At 41.7% G+C, this 27,388-nt stretch overlaps 2 protein-coding genes and 1 long non-coding RNA gene across 13 annotated transcripts in view; 1 reads left to right on the top strand and 2 right to left on the bottom strand.

Annotated features, from left to right (window-relative positions):
• Window positions 1-7,276, bottom strand: part of MCF2L (MCF.2 cell line derived transforming sequence like) — a 159,297-nt gene extending 152,021 nt beyond the window's left edge. For 6 of the 7 annotated variants that reach the window (XR_003921235.1, XR_003921236.1, XR_003921237.1 and 3 more), the window contains exons 1-3: window positions 7,168-7,246; window positions 3,349-3,453; window positions 1,957-2,019 (exon numbers count right to left, since the gene is read on the bottom strand). Coding sequence is in view for 3 of the 7 variants with exons in the window: in XM_029999269.1 (XP_029855129.1) it covers window positions 1,957-1,968 (12 nt within the window). In the remaining 4 variants the exon portion in view is untranslated. Of the gene's footprint in view, window positions 1-1,956; window positions 2,020-3,348; window positions 3,454-7,167 lie in introns of all 7 variants that reach the window. The other variant, XM_029999270.1, reaches the window with a different exon arrangement.
• A 130-nt stretch (window positions 7,277-7,406) lies between these two features.
• LOC115334732 lies at window positions 7,407-18,966 on the top strand. The gene is made up of 3 exons (XR_003921238.1): window positions 7,407-7,716; window positions 15,804-16,085; window positions 17,217-18,966. It is a non-coding gene; the product is annotated as an uncharacterized LOC115334732 (long non-coding RNA).
• Window positions 18,967-19,924: 958 nt separating this feature from the next.
• The window catches only part of ATP11A (ATPase phospholipid transporting 11A), a 134,859-nt gene continuing 127,395 nt past the window's right edge, over window positions 19,925-27,388 (bottom strand). For 2 of the 5 annotated variants that reach the window (XM_029999280.1, XM_029999279.2), the window contains one exon: window positions 23,424-24,164. In XM_029999280.1, the coding sequence (XP_029855140.1) occupies window positions 23,907-24,164 (258 nt within the window). In that variant the 3' untranslated portion in view covers window positions 23,424-23,906. The other 3 variants (XM_029999282.1, XM_029999283.2, XM_029999281.1) reach the window with 2 other exon arrangements.

Here is a 27,388-nt window from a genome sequence, read left to right as displayed (position 1 = left end):
AAATATGGGAGGGCTGAGACATAATCACTACATATGTTTTTCATAGTTTCATGAAGAGAGGCAACTTGCAGAGACATTCACAAAATTGACTTGACCAAGATTACCTATAAAAAGGAAAACATAAAAAAAAGAAGGGGAAAAAAAAAAAACCCTAAACCCCAACATACTCTTTTGTCTTAAGAGCTAACGTAAAACGTTCCAAATAGTCACAGCATCCCTGACAGGTATACGTGCACTTGGATCTCTGCAATGATACTGCAGGTACAAATAGTTTTTATTATTTCAAAACACCCAAAGATAAACTAATGCCCTCAACCAGCATAAAAAACTAGGCTGATGTACCAAGAAAAAAAACCCCCCAAGACCGAAACCTCCATTTGACATTTACAGGTCTAAACAACTGCTCCTGAATCTCAGTTTTGCATGCTAAAACCCACCCTGCTTGTGGGTTTGGGTTTTTCTGTTCTGTTTTAAACCAGATTGCAGACATCAAAGTTGGTGAAATACCCAAAGAAAAGCAAGGGCAGAATTTGGATCGGGGCCTGAAGGCACTAGTAGGCTTCACTGGCTCCAACCAGCCTCAGCCAGGACCTCTACCCGTCGGCCCAAGTTCAGCCCGAGGCCTTCCGTCCCTACTTAAGCTATGCCATTGGCCTGCCCGTCCACAGCCCTGTCCCCTGGGCAGGTCTACATCACAGCCTTGCTTTGAGTCCTGCCTCTGGATCCTTTCACTCCTGACTGGACCCCCTGCAAGGACCAGGTTCCTTGCTCACCAGGTCAGGGACGGCTGGAGGAGCCTGTTACCAGCGCCCAGCTCTGGCGCTCAGACCCTGCAAGCAGTGTCCTGGTCAGCGAGTCTGTGCCAGGGCCACCCTCGGCTCCTGCCTCGGCCCCTCTTGTGCAGCAGTCCTGCTCTTGCTGCTCTCTGACACCAATTATTAAGGTACAACTCACGCAAACTCAGATAAAGACCCGCTTCTCAGCTCAGTAAAGTTTATCAAAATATAATTCTAATGGGGATACAGCAAAGCACACAGGAACAGGTGGGACTGCGCAGAGTACATCTGACAAATGTGATAGCTCCTCACCACTGTATGAAAACAGGCGCAGATACATTACAGCTTTGGCATGTGCCCTAGGCTGGGAAGGAGGGAAAGTCTCCAAGAACACAGTAGGTGTAACAGGTCACTCCGAAATCACAGTCCCCATATAAAAGCTCTGTTCTCATCCCTGTGATGCCAGTCACTTCCAGAGGGAACGTCAGGTAGGGGTCACCATCCCCCCATTTACCACAAATAGTTGCCAGCTATTCTGATAACAATTAGGTACGCTGTGTGCTTCGTCTGCAAGGTCTGACAGCACGCTAAATGGATGAGATCTTAGCTTTGAAACTGTAATTACCTATGGGGCCAGGAATGCATTAATATGCAATATGAAGAAGTAATATGCAATATTATTACATAGCACTCCACACTACTTCTTAATTAAAGTGCAAACGCTTTCTGAACCATTGCTTATGAAATTCAGACAAAAGAGTAGTTTTTGAAAGCAAGAGTCCTTCTATTTCAATCTGCACACACACTTCACTGAATTTACTTCAGTTTCCCACCCAAAAGCCCCCTTTAATTCAAGAATAGCACTGCAAAGGGAGTAGTTAAGTAATCTGGTTACATTTGAAGATAATTATTAAGGCATACAGTTATCTCAGCAACTTAAATTGATATTCTGCAACCACTTCATCATGGCAGTTAAACCTGACTCCTTGGGTCCCTGTTGCTCTGAGTCGATACCCTATTATACTGGATCTCTGCTGCTGCCACACAGTGCAATTTCTTCAGCTATTTCCCTGGTTATTTAGGCAAGGCATTATTTCTAGTCAGGTATAATACAAACATTTAAATGCATCTCACTTCTAAGATCATTTGTCTGATATTTTCAGATTGTCCTGTGAATTACCTCACTCGGCATTTAATCACTGCAGCGTCTCACCATGCTTTCATCATTGCTCCATTTAAGTCACTGGAAAAAAAAAAAAATGTATTTACATGGGCAAAACTGGTCCTAATTTAGCATCTACTAAGATTTCACACCCTTATTTTCAATATACACAATGACACCTTATTCCAATGCTCTTGAAAAACTGTTTAATATGTTATCCAGCCTGAACAGGCAGGCTTAAACTTAGCAATTCACCAAGCTCAGTACGCCCATATCAACAGTGATAGTGGAGTCCAGCTGAAAAAGTAAGAGCTCATCCGTGTACCTCGTAGGTCTCTGCAGGAGAACTGGACTGAATTGGACACCAATGTCTGTATAGTACTAATTAACTATTAACTAATTTATAGTACATAATTTATAGTACTAATTAACTAATTTATTTTAGAATGGATTAAAATACACTGAATGATATTTAAACCCGTCAATATTGTTCTGATGAGAATCTTATTTTAAGTGCATGTATCTGGGCTGCAGCATTCTTTCCAATTTTTATCCTCTGCAATACTGGCCAGTCATTCTTTCCATTGCACGATATGCTGGGAAAGTGCAAAACAGGCAAGACACATACATTATAGCCCAGGTTCCTCCCACCTAAATTCAGACATTAAACTGAGAGGTCTAAGTTAAGAACCTGCTTGACCCATGTGCCTTCAGCATTCACTGCAATAAGAGAGATGCACGTCTCCTGAGGCTCATCATCCCCTCACATTTACTCAAGAGAGCCCAAGGCAATTGTGGATGAACCTGAGTTTGTATGATGAAAAGTCCCACTTTTGTACACATTACCGAGAGTGTCACAAAGAATGAGTCATGTAATAAAAACAATAAAGCATTTTAGGATTTTAGTAAAGCCTATTAAACTACTCAAGCTCTGCCTATGGAGATATTGTATTTCTACTCTTGCCCCTCCCCCAGTCCTTTCACATTTTGTTCAGAAAGATGGGGGAAAAAAAGCCAGCAGCAACAAAGCCCCAGACATTCTCACCTCTCTCTAGGGCATGTAGAATACCCTTACATGATTTAAGCCAAAATCAATCTAAAGACTAAATTTTTTCTCAGTTGGAGCTTTACTGTGATCAACATTTAACTTGAGTACTAAGTAGTCCTTCAAGATAAATGTTCTCATTTTTTATTTAAAAGCCTTTCACAAAGCATTAGAAATCATCAACAGACCTATGTAGGAAATAATAATTTCAAAGAAATTGCAAGACTATTTAGCAAGAGCTAAACTGAGTCCTCTTCAAAGAAAGGGGAAAAAAAAAATCAAATGTGTTTCTTAAGAGAAATGCTTTCTTATTTATTCAACTTTTCATCTTATAGGTAGCCACTTGTCTTTTGAGGAACACTTACAAGTTTAAATTAAGTCCCTTAGCTGTCTTTTTTCCTCCTTCCGCCACACAAGAAAAGTTTATCTTCTGTTAGTTAACCCAGGATCATGCATCATATTTTAAGAATCTAACAAAAAAAAAAAAAAAAAAAAGGTAAACATACACACATGACAGAGGGTAGCTGAGTTCTCCCAAGACTCAAGCAACCTTCCCTGCTGCCTGCCTACACCACTCTGCACGTAGGAATAGCTTCAAGTACACAAATTCTCTCTCCCTTTTCAGAGCTACAAGCCCGGTGTACACCAAGCTGCCCACAGACCATCAGAGCAGAACACAAGGGCAAGGGATCAGCTTCTTGCAGGTATGAAATGAGGTATGGACAAAGCCAGAAGTTCCTCCTCCTCCCTCACCAGCTGCAAGCCTCCTAAGCTGAGCTGCATCTCAAGTCCTTCAGATATCTGGACCTTATACATGTGCTATTTCTACTTTGGATCCACCACAGGAAAAAACAGAGGCCCTCAACTTCAAGAGGGTATTGGATTTGTAAAGTGGCTTGCTGCCCATTTTGTACAAACTTCATGTCTAATGGTGAGTGAAAGACCTTCCCTATTTTCAGTGACTATAACCAAAGAAAATAATATACTGAGGAGTATTAATGTAAATGTGGGAAAAGCACCATATTATAGAATTCTAGTTGCCTAGAGATCATTATTAGCAAAAGCATAATTTCCTTAGTCTTTAAAACTCCCACCAAACCACCTACATTCCTGAAAACTGAGCTTTTGGAATTAGGTATCTAAATTTCTTCTCCTCCTGCCCCCTCATGCTGCCTCCACATGTCGAAGTTTTCTTTCCCACTCATTTCTCCTTCCATCCATGAGAAATCAAATAATCATACTGGCCTGAACATGGTATCCTCTAAAGTGGCATGGAGAGCAGTTTACATCTCTTTAACTGTTCACAGTCTGTATCTGTTTCCACTCGGATCGTGTTTCAGAGATTTTTCTCAAGACCCCAAAGAATGACAAGCTAGGTTTAGTTTTTAAATTAAGCCTGAAACGCAATAGAATCTGATAGTGCTATGCAGCATCCCGTGGAGAATGAGGTGGTTACATGCTTGACCCCTTATTTTAAGGGGCTGATAAATCTCCCCTTATTCAAGTTGTTCTCATGATAAACCCAAACTCCCACCTCACCAATGCATTACTCTTGCACATGCAAAGCCATGACAAACACAAGACAATGCCACCAGCATGAAGACACTATGCAAATACCATTTGTTTAACTCAGAGGTACCCATGGCCAAGCACGCAAATCTTAACTCCTCGACTAATTCAGTTGAAAGAAGCAGAATACATGCTACTTTCTGAAGGTCACTGAATACATGGCACGTTCAGTTTATTTTTAATTTATTTATCATGGAAAAAAGCATTAGAATATTAGCAGTTTCTCTTGAAATCAGAACTTGGAATGTCAAAGACCTTTCTCTGAAGAAAGCTTCTAGGACAAGCCTCTTTGTTCAGTGACCATATAACAGGAGTACATGCTTTCCTCAGCTTAGAGAACACAGGTCTCTGACAGATCACTTGGGTCACTTCATCCCACCGACTTGCTGACAAACATATAATAGGTGTCCAGTTTCAAAGGGCTCACAGAACATCTACTCCACAAGTTCCTTCTCTTCCTCCTCCCTCCCGACTCCAGCTTGTCACAGATCAAAAGCATTTTGCAATAACCCATAAAAACCCCCTCAAGATTCGTAGCTTCAGCGTTCAGCCTTTTACCACAACACAGATGGGGAAAAAAGCATGGCTGAGGTTTCCTAAAGCTCAAGAAACCTTCCCTACCGCCTGCCGACTGAGATGGAGAACACTGCCAATGTCCTGTGCCTGCAGAATTCGCTGAACAGAAGTGCAAGGTGAAGGAGACCCTTTAGGAAAGAAGAGGTAAGTTCTCTTCTGATCTATTGGGGATTTAATTTTCTGTTAAGTAACTACTATGCTGAATACTTCCCCATGAAGTTGTTATGGATTTACCCAGCAGGGTAATTTTGTTAGAAATAGCAACTGACAGCAACTTCCGTCTTGAAAGGAGTACTGTATTAAAAGTTTCAAGTAGATGTACATTTTAAGATGATTAAACCTGGTATCTATTCTGAAGCTCCTGCAAAGCCTCAACAGTGCACACAGGTGGCTGCATTCAAGACTGATTTCACAGACATCTTTGTCATTGAAAAAAAAGCCTTTCCATGCAACTTCTGCAATTACTTTGTATAGCCCAGTCCTGAATCAGTGAAGCATATCACTTCTGGAAGCCATCTGAAACACAAGAATTTCAAAGTCCAACAGAGAAAAATCGTGTGGATGCAGCCCATACCTCCCTACAGAAGGGACAAGGACAGAAAAGAGGGTTGTGTTGTAGCAGCCGGGCCCAAACCACAAGAAATAGCACGCAACTTCAAGTACAAAAACGGCTGTGCCTTTATTAGGCATGTGCTCTAGCACTTTCTGGAATTAGGGTCCAAATCAAATTTTTTCCTCTCCCCTCCTACTTCAGTGACAAGATGTGTACTTTTGTTTAGAATGGTATTCTTTATTTTTCCTTATGCTAACCAAAATTGCACTGGGTAAGTACATTTAATAAACAAAGACCCTGCTACTGAACAACATTATTTTGACTGTTCCACTCCCCAAGCCAGAAAGGCTGTATGCGTACTAACAAACTCCAAAAAGCATTTGAAGGTTGTCATAAAAAGGCAACCCATAGGAGATCTTTTAGAAAATAAATTTGGTTTCTTTTCATTTGCTTTCCGAGCCTTTACTATTCACATTCTCAGTCATTCTGAAATTGCTAAATCAGACTGGCTTTAAAAATGAAATAAAGGGTTTGCAAGAGCAAATCTATTGCCAAGTCTATCAAGATAAAGTTTTAGATTCTTTTTCAAGGTTTTCAGCTAAAAATATCTTTAAACAAATCTTTCTTTCTGGCTTTTAGATTGCAAACACTTAAGTCTCCTTCCTTTTGTAGAGACAAAAAGAAACAGAAGTAAAAAAAACCCCAACAAATCTACAGACAACGCAGCTGGCTGATTTATTTTAATAGTCGGGCCCCAGTGAAATACAAAGAGTAAATAAACACCACAAGCGGCAGAAACATCCTATTTTGCAGCCTGTGTGATTAACCACTGCAGGTACCACCAGCCGACGAAACCCCGCATCTAAAACATCTTCTTCATACCAGGGGACCGCTTTGTTTCTGCGATTCCGGGATGCTTAATTAATCTACTACAAAACCAACAGCACAAGCCCCGCTCGCACCACCACAGCGCCGGGCAGGCTGCGGCGGGGCAGCCCCCCCCCGGGGGGAGGAGAGGGCATCCCGTGGCGCCCACCACATTTTCTTGATCTATTCGTTCGTTTTCAGACAGGTTACCGTGCTTGCCTTTGTTCCGCTTCCCCCTCCACCCCCAGCCCGGACCTATCCCCACCGAAACTGAGGGGGGGGGGGGGGAAGCAAAAAAAGAAAGAGACCCCACACACACATCACCACAAAGCCCCCACCGAGGGGTCCCGCTGACCAGCGGCAAAGTCCCACCGCCGGTGCCCGCTGAGGAGAACCTCGGCGGCACCGGGCGCGTCCCCCCACAACGCACGCCTCAGAGCCGGTTGGCGCGGCCCGGCCCGGCCCGCCTGTCCTCCTACCCCGGGGGGGGCTTCCCCACCCTCTGCCCCCGGGGGAGCGCTGCCTCCCCCGACAAGATGGTGGCTCTCCCCCGGGGGCGAGCGGTGCGGTGCCGCCCGCGGGCCGTGAGGCGCCCGCCTCCACTCACTCACTCACTCACCTCGGCGCCCTGCCCGCAGGACCAGGTGGCCGCGGCCGCCACTCAACAGCTCGCCCGGGCGAGTGGGGCAGCGCCTCCCCCCGGGACCGGCGTGGACGGCAGGCAGTGCGGAGGAGGCGCCGCGGGGCTCCGCCCGCGAAGCCGGAGGGGCGGAGAGGGGCTGCCTTTTGTCGGGGCTGCGCTCCCTTCCCCAGCACCCGTGCGTGTTCCCGGGGGAGGCGGCTAGAGGCCCTTTGTGTGGCGGGGCGGAGAAAGGGGAGCGAAGCGGAACCTTCCTCCCCGCCCTCGGGCACCTGTAACGCCTCAGCCCGGATCCCCTCACCCCGGCCTCCGCCCGGCTGAAAACTCGGACCGCCGAGGCGGGAGAGGGGCGACCTGCGAGAGCTCCCGCCTCCCCTGGCCCCCGCTGAGGCGAGGCCGGCGGCAACGCCTCGCTTCGCGCCACACCCAGGCGGTCCGTTAGCGGTTGAGTTTGGGTTATTTATGTATTTTCACGGAGAAGGGGGCAGTTAACCTGGGGGCTGAACGGCGCTCGTTCTTCACCGGCAGGTACATGCTGGGGATGGGGGCGTGTGGGGTGGGCGGCTTGGCGGGCTTTTCTGTGAGGAGAAGTCGAGCGGCTCCTTGAAGCAGCCGGCGGCAAAAGGGCGGCGGGGCACCGCCGCCTCGCAGCGAGGAGCCCGCCTCACAGAGCGTGGGTGTTCTCCGGGTGGGAAAGCGTCGGAGTTAGGGTCCTGGCGTGCCTTTTTCTAGGAAAAGCGGTTATTTCCAGCAGAGCGGTTGCTACCTGTAGGAGTATCGCCTCGTCTTTTGGGAAACTACGGTAATGGCACTGAGGTACGACCTGGCTGCGCCATGCAGAAGTGTGGCAGACTCGACATTTCCTGGTCTTTCAGTGTGTGGCTTCCAGCGTTTTATTTTGCTGTTATCGGAATGTGTATGTGAAGGTAACCGCGCTTTTTGTGTTTATGTTTGACAACGGAACGGCTGGAAGTGGATTAGTTTTCCCATTATTAAAAAAAAAAAAAAAAAAAAAAGCAACAAACCAAGCAACAACACATATTTGCTTTCTTATTCAGGTATCCCCAAGCAGTAAAAACTGTCTGTAAGCAAAATAGCGCACAGCGTGTGCTTTCATGTGCTGGGTGTATAAACACGTGGCAAGCGGGTGCTGCAGAGGTGTGCGCTGCAGGGGAAGCACCCAAGATGTGTGCGTAACTCTGACCACACTGACTTTTCCAATCCCTTCTCCTCTCAGGCCGTCGGCAGTCTTTCACGCTACTCCCTACATCCCTGCTGCAACAGTGGTGGTTCCCAAACTGCAGGTTCCTAAATTTTTTCAGGAAGAGTGTTCCAGGACTGAGGATGAAGGGGGATTACCATGTATTTCTTGCGCTTTCTCTTTCTTGAGTGAGAGGCATCTGATTTTTAGAAATGCATCAGGTGACAGAGATATGCTGTGTTTACTTGTCGTTTTAATAACCTGAAATGCTCTTTCTTAAAGCCTGGTGACCCAAGGTAGTGTCAGGAAATGGCTTAGAGAAACAAGGTTTCAGTATCTAGCAGCTTCTTACTGCAGCTTAACCCAAAATGTGGGACAAACAGAACCTGAGGTGCGAGTAGGTAACCGTCGCCTCAGCAGCAGCCGTGCTCTGTTCTCTATAAGATACCCTGTGCTGCAGTATGCCATGGGAAAGAGTGACCCTGCAACGCTTCACTGCAAAAGAGGGGACTCTGCAGAGAGAAAGTACAGATTCAGAAAATCACCTTCTTTTTTTTTTTTTTTTTCAGTACCTCACAAGAATGTTTTCAGTGGTGGTTGAAAAGATCTGGTTGGTTGTCCAGGAAAAAGGGCCAATTAATGATGACATGAAAGAGCAGAGACGACACCTTAATTTGGAGATAATGTCAAAAATACCTTTGAAAGAAGAGTGTGAAGCACAAGGGGGACATTGATAAAACACACAATTTAGGTTTCTGTTGTTTTGTGTTGCAGGCACTTTTTGATCTCTATCCCTATAGCTACCCCTATAACAGTAAACTAAACAGGGCTAGGGTTCAGGCTTAAACTGCAGCACATGGTCATCCTCCGTACTGTTTCCTTGGTGGTGTTCCCAGCGTGGTTCTGTCCTAGCAAACTAGCAGTATCTGAAGCAATTCCCAGCACAGCTCATGGGTCAGTGTGGACCAGGGGCCATTCCTGGCAGACCATGTGCATGCAGCCGACCTGTTTTGGGAGATAAGAGAGTTTAGTTGTGCGTATGCAAGCCATGTTGTGCCAGCAGGTTCCCGTGCCAAAGGACACTTCCTGACCTGCTTTATTGGCTAGTAGAAACACGAGGTTTTTGACTTTTGCGATCCCCACTGTGTTCTGTGTCAAACCAGAACCTTAGGCACTGGCTGGTTTTGAGCAATGAGAAGTCAGACAGGAAGATTGGAGCATTTTTTGATGGAGCAGGATTTCTGCAGAAATCTTTGCTCAAAAGAAGATACAGTTGCATTGGCTGGTAGTATCAGAATTTATGGAAGAAATTTATCTCATTATGAACAGCCTTTCTTTTGTTTCCTCACAAATGTTATTTCTTCTTCATTAAACAAAATATGTTCATGAATATAACATTGGCTTTGATGAGAATGGTGTATTCCATGGAAAAAACTCTTTTGTTCTGGCTATGCCAAGAAGCTGGGGTGAATTTCAGCATGGAAGCAGTTATGTTTCAAGCAAATGTCAAGAACAGATGGCATTTAGAAGTTCTGAAGAAATTAATAAAGAAAGTAAGTAAGCCACTAGAGCAAATGTGTGCTTTCACGTTACAACAGCTGAAGGTAAAAGTGGGTTGGAATGAGGTTAAGATATCTTAAGATATCCATCCTAAATAGGAGGAGTAGGGTAGGATTCCTAGGAACTGTAAACCAACGAAGTATTATGGCTCTGGCAAAAATTGTACCACGGAGCACCTCCCTCAAATGCATATACATCATATTTCTGGTACCCTGTCAGTGTGAAAGTGCTATAAATAAATATGGGGGTAGTTTTGCTGATTTTTTTTTTTTTTTTTTTTTTTTTAACTTTTCAGCTCAAACAAAATCTGGTATGAGAAAGCCTGGAAGGATCTAACAAATGCCGAGGCGCTGGACATGCTCATCTATTACACAGACTTTGCAGACTATGAATGGATAAACTCTGCAAGGTGTTTGAGACTTGCTGCCATAGCTGTGCTTTAGGAGTCAGGTTGGGAAGACAGGCAACAGTATTTTCGGTGAAGGGCCTTTAGTTCAGGAGTTAACTTCTCCTGATCTAGTGCCCCATGCCTGTTGCCAAATTTATCCAGAGGAACGCTCTAAAACACACATTTACTTTAAAGTGTAAGGAGTAAGAAGAGGTGTACGAAGGTATCTAAATAGGGAATCGTAACTGTGTGCCTGGTGCGGTCTGGTGTGATTCTACATGGATGTATTTCAAGCGAGAGCAGAACTAACTGCGGTGCTATAGGAAGAAGTTACCTTGGTATGAGCCGTAGCCATTTCTGCCAGCTATGAAGTCTGGAGGGGCTATGAAATGACAACAGGTTGGCTTTCAGGGAGAGATTACATGAATTGTGTCTATCAGATATCCGAGACCTTTCTTTATGGAGCAACTGGTCTAAACCACGTCTTGTACAGAATCAGAAACTGTCTGTAAAATCATAGTGATCTACTGAGAAAAAATATGCAGAAAATCAAGCCTCAAAGCTGGTATTTGGAGAAGTTCTCCAGGGTATGTTAGAAAGATTTTTGAAACATGATGAGAATAAAATAGTAATGATTGTCCACAGGAAAAAGGAAATTAAAAATTATCTTTTTTTTTTTTAATAGACTGATAATGATTCTCTTTTTTATAACTGTGGCAATAATTAGCGAATGATGTAAAACAAATCTGATCAAAACAAAGCAGTCTGAAAAAAAAAATCAGAGCAATTGAGATATGTGTAATAAAGCACTGGGCTGAAAGATTTGTTAGTGGCAAATATAACGAAAATGTGATAAATTGGGAAAAAGAAGAGCCCAGACTTTAGAGAATCCCATTGGTAGGCTGCCAATATGCATGCATACAACAATTCCATGTTTTTGCAAGATGTGAGCAAAACATGTTACCAGAAAACCTAGCCTGTCTTCTTATTACACCGTGAACATTAACAAACATGAGTCATAGGCTCAGAGGACATTGTGCAATCATACTCTGCTTTCTGATGGTGTAAAGTATCTCCAGAAATTCCTCCTCCTCTAATATGAAATATTTACCTTAATACAAATCCTAAGAGCTCACTAAAAATAACAGCAGTCTCTCCATAAATAATAGAAAGACTATTGATTTCAGGGTTATTCTATGGCTGAAAATTCAAGTGGAACGGGCTAGAAATACCAGCGTAGCCCACAGTAGTCCTTTTAGCCTATAGTAAGTTAGATTTTATCAACAGGGCGCTGCTGAACATTCAGCTTGTTATCGCTGGATGATCATTTTGTGCCCACCAGAGTTCTTGATGAAACACAGGACAATTGCCATAACAAATGGGATTGCGTCGAAAGGAACTGGCTTGGGGAGGAATCAAATGGACAAGATGCTCAAATATGTGCATCGAATAGGAAGAAAGCTAATTAGCTACAAGGAAAAAGACATGTGCACACCAACTGCTCTTTGATGCCCTTCCTGAACTCATTTTGATCAAAAAGCAGTATACAGACTTGTGCTTTAAAAACCAGATGGGAGACTTCTTAAGCGTTGTCACAACCTGCGTGAAGACACATAGCGTTCTGGAGATGAAGTCATTCATTGTAAGTCTTCTGCCATTTATTGCCATGATTCCCTGAGCTAGTCACTGGAACAAAAGTGAAGATACACTCCAGTCTTGTAAGATGTAAGTGGAATAAATAAACCAGGAAGAACATTATCTCCAGGGAATCAGCTGATAAAGGAGAATCCTTTGGTGGGACCTTCCTATTGGGAGGTACTAGGAAATCTGTAGCAACAGGAGCAGGGACTAAGGGAAACTGTTTGTAGCTCATGTGGAGGAAGACTTCCTTTATCTTGCTCTAAAAAGGCAGGTTAAAAACGCTGGACTCTTCTGAAATCCAGAAAGGGTTTTTCTGTGCTTTTTCATTGTAATCAAACCAACACGAAAAGCGCTAGCAGCACAAAGCAGGCAGTGTTCATGCAGCTGATGCTCGCCATAGCTACTCCGCGTAGCAGAGCTTCCAGAAAGGGCCTGGAAGAGCTGGGTATGGCTCTCCCTGAGCAACACAATCTCAAACGCCTGTCACAAGACAGAAGCTGGTTTCCTACAGGCATGGGGAAATCACAGGGCAAGCATCTCCCTATACGTTGATTTAGCAAATATGTGAGATTTCTAGCAAAATCGTGCTGGAAGTGACCATGGAAAATCTATCCTGTTGTTTATCTTGGTGGCTGGCACAGAATCAGACTCGTCCAACTTCTGGCGCCTGTAACGCATGTGCGGTGTGTGGAGCATATGATTCTCTTTCCTCTCCTCCCTTCCTTCCTTTCAGGGTTATAAGAGTCAGGCCGGGCCTCGCAAGAGCAGTCCCATAGGTGTGAGGACTGGGAGATCTGCCGGTAAGCCTGAGTGTGGAATACATCTAAATGGAAGGAGGAAGATTCCCTGGCTAGAGACCTGGGACTCTAAAGATGCTTAGGTCCTACAAAACCCCACAGCTTCAGGCTGCAGGGTGCAGAGCTTGTCAGCTAAATAAGATTAGTCCTAATCTGTGTATTGGGGACACAGGCATAAGCAACAAAAATCATGTGGGAGGACACAGCTGTAAGTCCATCCTGCTAACAGCTTGTGCAAGAGCCCCAAATTCTAACTTCGCTATTCATATTTCAGATTTTGCATGTCTCTGTGTCTATGTTTGTCATAGTGATAGAAGGCACTGAGAACATTTTGTCTTTTTTTTTTTCTTGGACATGGATGCAAAACATCCTTTGCCATGTATGTTTTCTTTCCCTCCTAGTTGATTTTTTTCTTGGCTTTTCCAAATTTAAAAAAGAACTGAAATCGTTAGTGGAGTTCAGTATGCTTATATTAGGTAGTGTTAGACAGTAAATATGTTTTTAATGTCTGACAGACAAATACAATACATACTAAAGGACTTATGGTGAATGTCATGATTAAAAATACGTTGTAGGTACTATTTGTTCTTATTCTCAGTGTACCATCCAACCGGTATTTTCTGCTGGCCGTAATGGGAGCTTGGCCACCTGTGTTGTACACACACAGCTGTAAGTGCCTGAACCTGAACCACACACCTGGCTTCTTGGATCATGTTTTGTTGTTGAGTTACTCAAATACATAGCTCCCACCTAATTCCTGCCTTGGCTTATGCACAGAAGAGGCAGAGAGGGAGAGGAAAGTGGAAAAGTGCCTGGAACTAGAAACATGGTGTGCTTTGTTCTGCAGTATGTAAGGAAGGGATTTCACAGTCATATGTGCTGCTGTCTTGTTCTGCGGGAAACACAAACTGCAGATCAGGGTTTTGTGCTGTGCACCATGAAACAGCTGAAACGTAATGATGAAGACTAGTAGTTAAGGAAGGAAATTGTTTGGGACTGGACAAAAACATGGACTTTCTTTAAAAATATTAGAAAGGAAGAGTGTGTTAGTTTTGACTACATCCAGTGTGGTGGTTGAGAATAAATGGATTTGCAACCCATGAACCCTATTAGAAGAGTGGTGTAACGTGGCAGTAAGGTGACATGCCTGTGAACCAGTAATGTAAAAGATGAGTTGCAGGCAACTGTTCAGAATGGACATTCATCAGATTAACAGGTCAATCCATGTGAGAGGATGCCTGAACTGTGCTGCAGATCAGTTAAATTTATTTTTATGCTACTCTAATACTTGCCTAACTCCCAAGCCAACATATTTTAATATAACATCTGTAGTGTCCACATATAGATGAGAAGGCAGATCAGTGACAAGAGTATCGTGGGCTCTATAGTGCCTTGCAGCAGTAGTCTGGGCTTTTTGCACAACATCCGCTTTCCTTCCTAAATCAGTAGAATTCCAAACATACTGTCTTGGCTCAATACCTGGATATAAAATCAATTACAATAAATCAGAATTGGTAAGTGTGCATCTCTGCAAAACATAAGGGGAATGTAAATCTTCATAAAGTGGTTAAAAAGTTAATAGGGTGGTTGGATATTAACCTTATGAAAAACATGAGTACCTTTTAGAAACCAATTATTTATTGTTCTAAAATAGCAACAACTCTTAAACAATAAGGGTGGAGACTTCTCGAATGAGCAGATTAGTTGCCAGTGAAATTAAGATAATCTCTCAACTTTCTGTATTTCAATGTTCATACATATTTGGAAATACAGAGCTGGCAGATGGTTCTCATGAACTACATCTGGAAATAGAAGATGGTGAGTGCATGAGTATTATTCAGCTAGGTTACGATGGAAAGATTCATGGGCTGAGGATAGTGGCATATTGCCCAAAGTTAGTTGAAGGATATAAACATGACTGATGCAGAATAAGATCAGTATGAGGGAAATGTATCTTTCAGATATGATATGGATAAGAATTTATTGGGGGGGTGGTGTGGTGTTAGAACTTAAATAGCCATTCCCTTTCTATGTTACCTTCAAATCTTTGGGTATATATGAAAATGGACCTTTTCTTGTCTTACAAATACAATCACTCTTAAAAAAAAAAGTCTCCCTGGAGACCCTCAAACGTGTGAGTGGTCAGGTTATGTGTCGCTCAAGCCAAAATTATGGGATACAGGTAGTTTGCAATAAAGTCAGTGGGCTAAAGATTCCTTTTTTCCAATACCTTCAAATAACAACTTTTTGTAAGAAAAAAAAATATTGAAAAAGTCCTATGAGACCATGTATCCTTTTGGAGCAGGTAGCATAAATGGACTCAATAGGGAAAGGGTTAACTTCCAAAACATGTGCAATTTTAGCAGAGAAAAGGATGGATGATCTTATTTTGAATCTTAATTTGCTTAGAAAGAGACCTGGGAAAAGCAACAGAGCTGTACGCAGGAGGAAGGTAAGAGGGAGGTTATCATCTCTCACATGAAATTCACACCGGCGGTGGGGGGGGGTGGTGGTGTTTGTGTGCACATGTTCAAATATTTCTTGTATAGAAGTGACTAAGGCAGTACCTGTTGGGGTGGTGACTGTATTGCTTCAGATCTGCTGGTTTGCCTGCTGAATGCTCCTCTGAGACAGCATGGAAAAGAGATCTCTCCCTTGTTACCATGTATGTGACTACACTTCACTCAAACGTGGAAGGAATGGTATCTTTCTTTCAGAACAAAGCATGGAGTGCTAAAATAGACTTCTGGGGGAGAGGGAGGTACCCCAGCACGTCAGGTACTAACTAGGTAAGGGGCAAGAAAGGGGAGATGTAAACGTGTCTCCCATGTCCTGTCTATAGGGAGAACAAGAGTTGAGCAGGCATTAAAGTTTGAAACCCTAGTCAAACTCTTTAGATGGACAATTCTCCATTTCATACAGCTTTTTTTTTTTTTGCATGTGCACATTTTTTGCTTATTTACTTACCCAAACGTGTGTGCCCAGCTAACCATCTCTTAACTGTGCATGTTCACTTTTTTTTTTTAAGTTCTTCCTGCCAGCTGGCCGAAGCAGTTGCTATTCTCCAAATTCCTCAAACTCTTCCTTATCCCTCAGTCAGCACATCAGACTGCATAGAGTGCAGCATTGGTGTGGCCTCCCCTCGAGCGCTGTGTGCAGTTTTGGGCTTCACAATGTAAGAAGGATGTGAAAATATTAGATTGTGTCCAAAGGAGTGCAACAAAGATGGTGAGAGGACCAGAGGACATGACTTCTGAGGAGTGTCTGAGGATACTCGGTGTGTTCAGCTTGGAGAAGAGGAGCCTGAGGGGTGAGCTCACTGCTGTCTACAACTACCACGTGCGGGGGGAGCAGAGAGGGAGATGCTGATCTCTCCTCTGGTGTCCTGTGATAGGACGCGAGAGAACGGCTTAAAGCTGCGTCAGGGGAAGTTCAGATCAGACATTAAAACAACGTTCTTCATGGCGAGGGTGGTCTATGGAAGGAGCTCCCCAGGGAAGCGGTCATGGCCCCAAGCTTCAAGAAGTGCTTGGACAACACTCTTAAATCTATGGTGTAACTTCCAGGTTGCCCTGGCTGGAGTCAGGAGTTGGACTCAGTGGTCCTGGGTCCCTTCCAACTCAGGATATTCTGATTCAATGCGTAGCTTATGTTTAACATGAGAGAGACTGGGAATCACCTTTTATTTAGTTTTATGACAAGGAAACAGGATCAGAGACCTCAAAAAAAAAAAAAAAAACAACCCCAAACCAAACCTCAGTACTCCTGAAATGGCCGTAGTGGGACTCACTAAATTTAGGTCAGCTGCCTTAGCCAGCACTGGTACTATGATTTACAGAATCTTTTTAATTGCTGTATATTAAAAGCTCTTTGCTGCAATACCATTAATTCAGCATTTCTGTGCAGATGGCAGCAAAAGACTGTAAATTGTGTACAAAGATTTCAACTACATAATCAGCTTTAGGAGTAAAATCTTATTTTAAGAAAAATGTTCTCCAAAGGTTTACCTTATGGCTGGAGAGAGCATTTCAGCTGCTAGTACAAGTTCCTGGTATGATGCGTAACTAGAAGACCAAGATAATTTTAAGACAGTGAGCAATGTGGCAGGGCAGGGGGTGAAGTTGATCAGCTTTACTCCCATTTTAGTGTAAAGTGGTAATGCTGTGGATTTTTATTTCCTTGGTTTGCTGTTTTCAGAATGGAAAACAGAAGTAACTGAATAGAATACTTTTAGAAAAATAAAATCTCTTACTTCTAGGCTAGGAAAAAATATGTAAACTTACACCCCCTACCAAAAAGAAGATTTTAAATGAAGTCCCAGAATTATCTCCATCAGCGAAGTGTTTGCAGAAACACCTACTACATTATACATAGACCAGTAGTAGCTAGGAGTAAGATCATCTTGAGCTCAAACCTGCTAACGGTAGAAATGTTGTTCCAGATGTGCACTACAGTGGATGCAAGTACACTTTCTGGGTAGCTGCTCTAAGAAACACCCAGTGAGGTTGGAGGGTATCGCGTACCTGGACATTTCTCATGAGCATGTGGGAGTCCAGGGCCTCCAAGGAACGCAGATGCCAAATCATCGCCTGTGCGCCTTATCCCAGAGGACGGAGGGAAGCCTGACTCGTGTTGCAGTACAACCTACAATGGAAGGATCTTCAGCTTTTTTCCCATCTGGACCAGTTCCTTTCAGCACAATGATGCACAAACACTGCTTTCGGGCTGAACCAGTACGTAATTTGGACTAAGAAGAGTCGCTTAAAAGCCAAGTGAATCCCAACTGTTGCTGAGTTGTATCACTGCATCAGCATTACACTTTGTGGTCTTGTGCCTGAAATCCCTTAGGAGGTGAGGTCCTTCTTTCTGGGCTATAATTTTATCAGAATAACGGGGAACACAGTACCTTTTCATAGCTGGGAATAAACAATTAGACTTAAACCTAATTAACATTGACAACTTTCTCTAGCTATGCAGTTTATAATCATCTTAGAAGCAAGCTGCTCAGCACTTCCTAGAAGAATACTCTTAGGTGAGGTAGTTGGTTGGAAGTATTTTCTGAAATAAAAGTTGGCATACCACTTTATGGTCTCGAACCCTGGACCAGGATTTGTTTTCCTTCGTTTCTAAGTCTCGGTGTTTATTGGATTGCAAGATCTAGCTTTCAAATTTAGTTAACATTTTGGTGTGCAGTAACTTTACAAAATATGTTTAAAATTTCAAGGTAAGTATTGATGTGCTTTTTGAACAACTATTAACATTACTTTCCTTGTTAGGAAGCAGCAGCACATCTGTTCTTCCCGCATTAAATAAGGAGAATGGATGGTAGCAGCTCTTCCTGATACAATCTGAACAGGGAGCCTCTGAACCTAGCAGGACACCGCATAGCATGTATTTTTAAAAGCTTAATGCACCATGAGATTTCTTAACTGAAATGAATAATGGTAAACAAAACCAAACCTTTCAGTGGTTTAGAATTGATTACTACTCCTATTTGTCTCCTTTAAATGGAAAATAAACACTTAAAGTATTAAGAGTTACCACTATAAATTTACTGCAGACTCACTAGTTAAAAAAGAACGGATCACACACTGTAATTTTCCGATAAACACATCTAAACCTAGACAGGGGACATGAGGCTTCTGATAAACTGTTCTGTATAATGAAATGAGTTAATGGCTCTATTTGTTTTTAACCCTGTCCTATCACTTCACAGTGTAAATGAAGCCTTTGAAGGGCTGATTTTTGCTTTAGCATTTGAATGAAATTAAAATGAAAAAGACTTGTAAGTATGTGTAATGGAAAAAACACACAACAACAAAGCTTTATTAGAATGGTCAAATACTATTTCTTAATTCCTGTAGAGTATCACTGGAGGAAACTGGAATATGCAGAAAACAAAACCAAGAAACTTCAGTCTGTCTCCAACCTACCTCACTTTGTATCAAAATAACCTTCAGGAAAGATTTTATACAGCAGTATTGCATATATTGCAGAAAACAATGTAGTCTCATTGCAGAATATAAGAAACAGTTTTCAATTAATTCTACAATGTAACTTACTAAAAGAGATAAAGGAAAACATAAGGTATTCAATTTAGAATTCTGTCCAGAAACCACTGACTTTCTATCCTGTTTTCCTTTAAATAAGTAAACACATTTTTACATGCAAAATAAAAAGTTGTCTGCTTATGAGGTAGTTTGTTCCTCTTGCTACTGTGTTCCTCCTGAAATCCAGATGCATCATCACTTTTTTTTTTCAAAAACAGTTCCAATTTAATATTTCTAATTGCAATTTATGCATTTTTCTTCATTGCATGAATAAAGGGAAAAACATCTTTCATATTTACCTTTTCCCCTCAAACTACCTTCTCCAGAAGCTCATTGAGTAGAAACACAAAATTTCTTGACACACAAAAGGGAGATGGGTACAATACACTTGCATTGTTTGGATTAAAAGTTCATATAAATACAAACCCATTACTCTGAAATCTTTATTACGGGAAGTGTGAAATCAGCACAAAGCGCCTAAGCATTCTACACAGCCTCGCAGCGGAAGAGGAAGGCTAACGCTCGCCTAGCGCTCTGAATTGCTTTGCAGAGGCTCTCTAGGATACCTGCACTCCGACTGCGGCGATGTCCCGTGCAGCCTGGAATGGGTTTGAAACTACAGAAAGTCCCGTAATATCGGAACACCAAATGAAAGAAAACGGTGGCGTTTCTGTGCACTCAGCCTCCTTTGTAAGAATCTGTGAACACTGCTACCAACTCAGATGGTAAAGCACACGGTTTTCGCCTTTAATTTGGCTTCTTTAAATTGCCAACATTGCAAAAGAAAGGAGAAACAGCTCTGGGTACCCTGCACAGCAGAACTGCAAGGAAATACAGATCTTCTCGTGTGTAGCTTATGAGTTTAGTGTGGAAAGAACTTTAGCGCTTATCCAGTCTGTGCAGGAGGAACAAAGCTCTCCTGGACCAGTACCAATTTCTGTGAGCTTTGCAACAAACCCCCCACACTGCTCATGTTCCAGCTTTGTCTCAATTTCCCTTTTTGTTAGCTGGCTTTTTTAGCTGGCTACCTATACTCTCTTCAGAAAAGAAATGTGACTGCAAGCATATTCAGTAACAGATTCAAACACTCATTCCATACTCTGTTATCTACTTACATTTTATTACAGACTAATATGAAACCATCTCATATTCATACTAGAATTATTTTAATTACTTGTGAGCAAACTTAAACCAGTCTTGAATGTTTATATTTATTGCAAGCAGATTCATGTCTCCTGCTTATATATTCTACATAAGGATCCAAAATGTGACTGAATATAAACAAGTTATATTTGGTTATCTACAGAAATAAAAGTTAAAAATAGCACTGAAAAGAAACTTTACAGTAATGTATTCACACACTGACTCTTCAAATCAAATAAATGAAGTGGTATAGGATAATCTAAATATTAGATTTGAAGGCTGATTTATTTTTAAATAAATGCACCTATAATTGTACAGTTAAAAATAAGTGTCAGTATTTGGTGCTGATGACTACAGACATCGTTAATGTTTAATGCACAGATAACTACCCCCCACCCCCCATACAGCAACTTTCGCAGATTCTACTTTACATTAGATCATGAAAGGACATTTAAAATGCAATGCGTACATAGCACAGAATTTATGTCAGAGACAGCGCAGATTAAAATTCTGTGAATTTTCATAAGGTAAAAAATTAAAGCTCTATAAACTGATTTTTAGATTGTTCTGCAAAGTAGAATCACAGACTTTTTCACTTTCATAATACTTTCACAAATTTCCATTAAAGCTTTTGTAACAGAGACAGTAGCATGAGCACAATGATCCCACTGGCTTCCAAAAGAAAAGTAGTGCAGTTGCTCAATTAAGCTATTTTTTCCTTTTATATTTGCAAGCCAGTTGGGTCAAGACAAACAGGCTAATGCAAGCAAGAAAGTAAACTGTAAGCTTTTACATTAAGTGGCTGAACAAACACTTATTGTACATGGTAAAGCAAAAAGGATCTTTTGCCAAAAGCCACTGCAGGAATATATGAACTTTAGTGGCTGAAAAGCTTGAAATACTTTCTAAGTCTTCACATACATTTGGTTAGCGCTTACCAGTTTCAAGACATTTATAGGAGCAGTTATGGAGACACTATGCTGTTAAAGCTGCAACAATTTAAACAAGGCAAGTTAGGAAGTTATATAGGTTTTTATACTTTTCCCCTTTAGTTCTTTTTTTTTTTAATACATAACAAGCTGTCTCCTTTCAGTGTCCCATCCGTAATAAAACATTCTAATGCGTTTTGCTCTAACTTCTACTTTTCATCTTTGTATCGTCTGATCCATTTACAACGAAACTCCAAGTTAACACCTGCTGCAGTGGACTAGGTTTGCATGGCAACAGTGACAGGGACTGAAGCAAAAGCACATCAAGTGAAACCAAGCTGATGTCTTATAGTTTTTTCCATTAAATGGTCTATTTTAACAAAGCGGAAAAACTTTTAAAGGTGAAAGTATTGCTAAATCAAAGCAGAAACTTCCGCTTAAATTCAAGCATTCTTTCTCCTCCAAAAAATGACATGTTGAACTAAAATTTCCCAAGCACGTATATAGGTGTTCCAGCCTAGATAACATTGTCAGTCATTTCTCAGTGCAGGGCTACATGAAGTTTGCAATGAAGTGCTTTGTTAGTAGGCAGAACAGGAATGCAGCATTTTCAAAAACATCAAGCAAAAATCTCCTTATTTAAGGCTAAAAGATGGAACTCAGAAAAGTAAAAAAGCAGGAGGCTTTATAGAGTAAAAAAGCTAGCAGTAATAGTACAGCACTGGAAGTACAGCGCTCTAATGGCCGCTATCACAAACACCAACAAAACATCGATAGTTTGGGTGAGACTGACAGAGCAAGAGACCTATATTTCTAATTTGACATTCATTAGAATTTTAACATTCAGCCACAACTCCACTCTAAGCTAAATTTAAGTGGCCAAAACTCATAGGTATAAAAAAAGCCTTCAAAACATATACTTAAAAAAAATAGAAATGGTGTGTTAACAAATGTATGCGTAAAACAGATTTATAAATAGCTACAGTATGAAAAATATTTCAGTGCAAAGGCAATTTTAAGATTTCTAAAAAATACATTACAAATAATTTGTTAACTACACACAAGAAATTTGTCACTGCTACTGGTATAAAATTTATACCCATATTAACTTTTTAAAAATATATACACCAGTGTTTTATGTAGGGGACGGTTCTAACTGACCAACATTCAAGTCTGCAATGGCAAGTATATGTACACACACCCACACACGTATGCATGTATTTGAAAATGTTACTGCTATGAGGACATTCTTCGAAACCTAAAAGTGCTACATGTTAAATGGTAAAAATACCTTCACCTGTGGTGCTCACCATTAGACTTCTTAAAACTCTCTTATCTTTGGTATACTGAAAATTTCACAACCCACTTTACAATCTCTGCTCGTCCCAGGGCATTTTAAGAATATTTCACTGTTTGTTTAATGCAAAAATCACTCGGAATATTGTGAGGACACTTCCTAGGAAGTTGATTTTTCTTTTCTTAAAAAGTAAATTAGTAAGTAAACCATTTTGCCTCTGGTTTTTTGTTTGTTGGGTTTTTTTAAACACAAAAAGGGAAATAATTTTTCTCTGCCACCCTAGTCCATTCAAAAGACAACTAACAATATCTTGGCCAGGTCTTCCAATAAAGGCTGCAGCTCTGATTCCAAATATTTTGTTTTCACATTCAAGTAAATTTTTAGCTAATGTCCTCCCAGAGGTATTTAATGACTATGGTTATTAACCAGTTCTAACCACCAGGCTGAACCTGATTGAAATCAGATTCCTCCTTCAGATATTTTTGCACCCCAAAATAAAACACTGGACTAAAGAAACAAGACAAGGACACAGCTAATAGTTGAATTAGTGCAAGGTACCATAAACGTAGCAGAGAAAACAGAAGTGCAAGTTGGCTGTCGTTCTTCAAGTCATTCAGACAGAATCCTCGCAGTCAAACTAGTTTCTCTATCTCGACTACAGTTCAACTGCTGGTAAGCAGCCGTGTGCCACCTCGTGGTTTGCTTGCAAAAGTTAACGGTTGTGTGCTTTGTAATACATCTACCAAGCCGATGAGCCAGTATTTAGCCATATACACAAAAAAATAGCAGAATTAAGAGGATGAATCCAGATAGTAAAAGATGCTTCTTTGGAAAAACAGCCTTTCTTCTTCTAAGGAAAAAAATGTATCAAAAAACCCCTTAATATATAATACTTTCTGCTATGCCTATTTTACGATCACAGGGATAGGAAGTGGGAAGACGGGGTACTCTGCGTCTTTGACAAATTCACAAAAACCTTTTAGGCAAAATGCTTACATTCAGTTTTGGAGCAGATATCAACCTTGATGACATTTACCTGTTTAACAGCCAACTTGACTTCATACAGTGTGCACATACTTTACACAAGGATTGCTTTGCCTATCTTTCTACCGGGGAAACTAACTGAAAACCAGACATAGCCCTGATTTGGCCACTTACAAGGAAGTGAACATTAGAGAGTGTTTCTTGAAAGCAGATTTGCACAGAGGAAACACCAGTTTGTTCTACAGAAAGAGCAAAGAAAGAGAAAGGACAGAGGAAAATCAGAAACAGCACTTGTTAAATATGCTTTAGGAGACTTTCATTGGAGATAACTGAGGTCATTGCTTCTGGCTGAAAATTAAAACTGTTGATCCTCAAAATGTAGGTCACTGACTGAAACTATGCACTTCAAGTAACAAAGAAAATGACTAAAGATGACAGAAGCAGTAAATGCACAAAAGTCTTGACACAGGATGAAGAGAATTTTTAGTGCTACCAGTCTCACAGTACCAGACTGTGCAGATTGTTCATTGCTCCAGTAGTTCAAAACATAAAAAGAGGCCTACTGGCCTGGAAGGGTTCATACTTCTAGCTCTTGATCCTATTTGTCTGAACACTACCTCAGACAGCAAAAGCCACATATAGTTTAATATATTTCTGTGACATGTTTGTTTCCTGAAAAAAAGAAATAAACAAAACCACAGTTTTTAAAGGCTTGACTTGGTGTTCTGTCATACAGACGTTTCCAAACCTGACCCACTGTAGCGGTAGCCTGCACTGGAACGGCAATGCTTATTGGAATAGCCAAAGACAGACGGAAGTACTGAATAATCAACGCCTCTCCAGTGCGTAAACATCATTTTTTTAGAATGAGAATTAGACCTTCTTGCTGGGGAATTGCTGCAGTCACTGCTCCTGTATCTTGGGCTTTTCAGACAGGCAAGAGGTGTGAATTCCGAGATGTGCTCCCGACAGTGCCTCGATGCATTCTGTTAAAAGGGAAAAAAACCCAAATACATAGTAAATAGATGGTTTTGGAGCTAAAAGTCTACAATTGTGTCCCTTCATAGGGCCATTGGCATAATAATGCCTTTCACTAGATCACCACTCTGGCTATTTGTTTCATGTGAAGGTATAACCCCTCATGTTGAGCAATCTCAACCACTTTCAACATGATTAGTTGTATACTAAAACCTACAGAACCAGGCATAGTTTTACACATAATCTCTAAACCTGATAATGGGGCTCTTCAGAGAACAGATGAAGACAGAGTCTACTTTCAAGTTGAATTGTTTTAAATTGAGTTTATTTAATTTTGCAGTCTCTCTTAGTACATCTTTTTATCTCTGAACTTCTTTAGTCAGGACTTCTTATGGGGAATTTTAAGACAGAACAGATTCAAGGTCTTTGCCCTCTACTTCCAAAGAGAGGGAATTCTTTACAGTCTGTTTGTGCTAATAGTTGAAAGTTCCAGAGCTTTAATGCACTTGCTTTGTACTTCTAAGCCGTAACTGATTTCGGACTTAAGCTTAGGTTACACGTTGCATCTATACAGACAATTTATACTACACATCACAATACTACCTTGCTCTAATTGTCCATTAAAATTTATCTGTACCACTTAATTGCTCCATACTCTGGCAGAATCGACACTTCCACTCAGGAAATACTCAGGCCTACAGTAACACCACGGCTGCATGACAAGACCCTGGAACACGTGCACAAACTACAAGAAAATTAGCACAGCACTTTCCCCAATGAGTTTATCTAATTCTTCTCACTAAATGCACATATAATTTCCAGGTATAGAGGTTATGTGATGGTATTTAAGATATAAATGCATTATAAGCATGATTCAAATCAATGTTATCAAACACTCTCTCCAAGAATGGTATATAAGCCAGGTAATTCTCTGTTCTTAATCATCCCCTTCCTCCTTCCCTGTTAACAGCAACCCAGTAGTAAAGGGGACAAAAGCACAAAATTAATATTAATGAGGTAGCGTACAGAAGTTTGGCTGAGATTTAATAATACACTTTTAATGCCAATCACAAGCTTGAAACACTACTTTTGCATAACCGAGAGCAATCAGAAAGCTCTCTTACAACAGTTACTCTTGGAAAAGTCAGCAACCTATACCAAACTGCTCACTAACAGTGAGGTCTGGGTTCTTTTAAACACACATATAGACCAAATACCAACATTAATACAGAAAAATGTAGATAAGCAGGTAACAGATTAGCAGACTTTGTTTTGGAAATATTGGAGGGAGTAGTCATGCACTGTATGGTAGCTATTTTTCCTATTCTTCCAGCTAGAAAGTGAAGCATTTTAGTTACCATATGTATTTCTAAAAATAAAATCATGTGTTTTCCACACATAGCTCCAAGGAAAGCGCTTTCAATCTGCCATGCCTGAAGCTATTCAATAAAGCTGGGGTTTTCTACTACTACTTGTCTAGCAGTCATTAAAAGCAAATCAAGGCACCCCTCAACTACCTTGAAGCCCTACAGCCCACACCAGCACATTACATCGCATTTGTCCTCTTCACACATCGGTACTTTGCACCTTAATTCTTCATGTGCTGCTTTTGGGGTCAGGAGAGCACGAAGGGACTGGAGCAGATACGGCATCCAGGTGGGAACGTGACTGAGTAAAAAGCGTACCTTCGCACCTATACTTGTTTGTGTAAGCAGTGGCGTGGCAAGGAGATGATGTAAAGCAGAGAACGTCGTTCTGCTGCCCTAACATTTGGAGGATCTGGGAGCTCACCCCTCCCGCTGCTGGCTCAGGTACTTGGCAAGGCTACCGCGCTTCTCTCCTGATCCGAGGCCGCGATGCCGCGAGGCACCGGTCTGTACAGGACACCTTACTCGGGCAGATGGTGTCGGACGTACCGCCCCAGCCTCCTGACCCGAGGTCCTATTCACAAGTAACTCGCTTCCTTTTCTGCGGTTATCTGCCTGTTGTACTGTCTGCATTTGGTCTATATATGTATTCAAGAGCATGAGAGATGATGGATAAACTGCTTGTGCGTGAGAATTACTTCTGACTCCTTGTATTTTACACTGTGGTGTAATGGAAGTACACTCTGCAATAACGACTGCGGTTCTTACAGAAGCAACGTCACACAACACTATACATAACACAATGTGTTTACAGGACTTTAATATGGGTATATTGATTCAGTGTTTTGCTTTACATGAGTAAGCGTCTGAGACAAAAAGATCTTACCTGTGGCATGGAACATCTCTTGCAAAAACTAGGCTTTCCAAGTAAAACATAACGATTTTGTATCAATATTGATAAAGTACATCAAAAACTCTGGAGGAAACAGTTGATTTGTGAATAGCACAGTTCACCAATAAAAATTAATCCAAACTGGCAACACGTACAGTACTGTTACCTAGCTTTGATCTAATTATGGCTCGGAAGCTGAAAGGTTTCCTTCAAGAAGTGGCCCATCGCTGTTCGCCAGTGCATTTAGGGCTGTTTTATGTCTCATACTCTTCTGCAAGGATGAGGAAAAACAGTGAGACTCTTGCTGAATACAAGAGGGAAACGTGAATGAATTGTACCATTTGGTACAAACGTAACTATTGTAGCAAAGTCCTGTAAAAGTGAGGGATTTTCTGATAGATTTAAAAAGGAAAAGTTATCCAGTGTAAAACAAGGTTTCTATTTCTTGATCCTGAGGTTAATCCTTTGAGCCACTCTGAGGATGTTTTAAATTCCATTTCAAACTCTGTTAAAAATACCTAATGACTCTCAAAAGCACTTAACTGTACCATGACCAAGTACCATGGGCTCTGCATCCTGCCCCTCTGACAATAACCTGCACCGAATGGGAGAGGTCCCCGTGATACGAGGCCAAATCGACTCCAAATTAAGGAGCGGACGCCTCGCTTCGCTACTCCCCAGAAGAGCTGGTACGCTGAAGGGAGTGCTACACACGGAGGTGACGGGGCCGGTGCTAACGAAGGCTGACTTACAGCTTAGTCATTACACCACGGGGAGAGAGGGCAGGGGAGTCACCGAGGTAACTTCTTCCACGGGATTCAAATATTGCCACAGCAAGATCCATTTCTTTGTTTTCCACAGAAGGGGAGCCCAACACGTGAAAAAGGCAACAGCTTGCTGGTGACCAGCTTTCTAAGAGCCCCGCGCGGTTGTTGCAGAGCAGCTAAGCCCATTAAGGAACGGAAGAATGATG

Source organism: Aquila chrysaetos, chromosome 23 (genome assembly GCF_900496995.4).
Source record: "Aquila chrysaetos chrysaetos chromosome 23, bAquChr1.4, whole genome shotgun sequence".
NCBI classification, from domain to species: domain Eukaryota; kingdom Metazoa; phylum Chordata; class Aves; order Accipitriformes; family Accipitridae; genus Aquila; species Aquila chrysaetos.
This window is presented reverse-complemented; position numbering and strand designations above follow the sequence as displayed.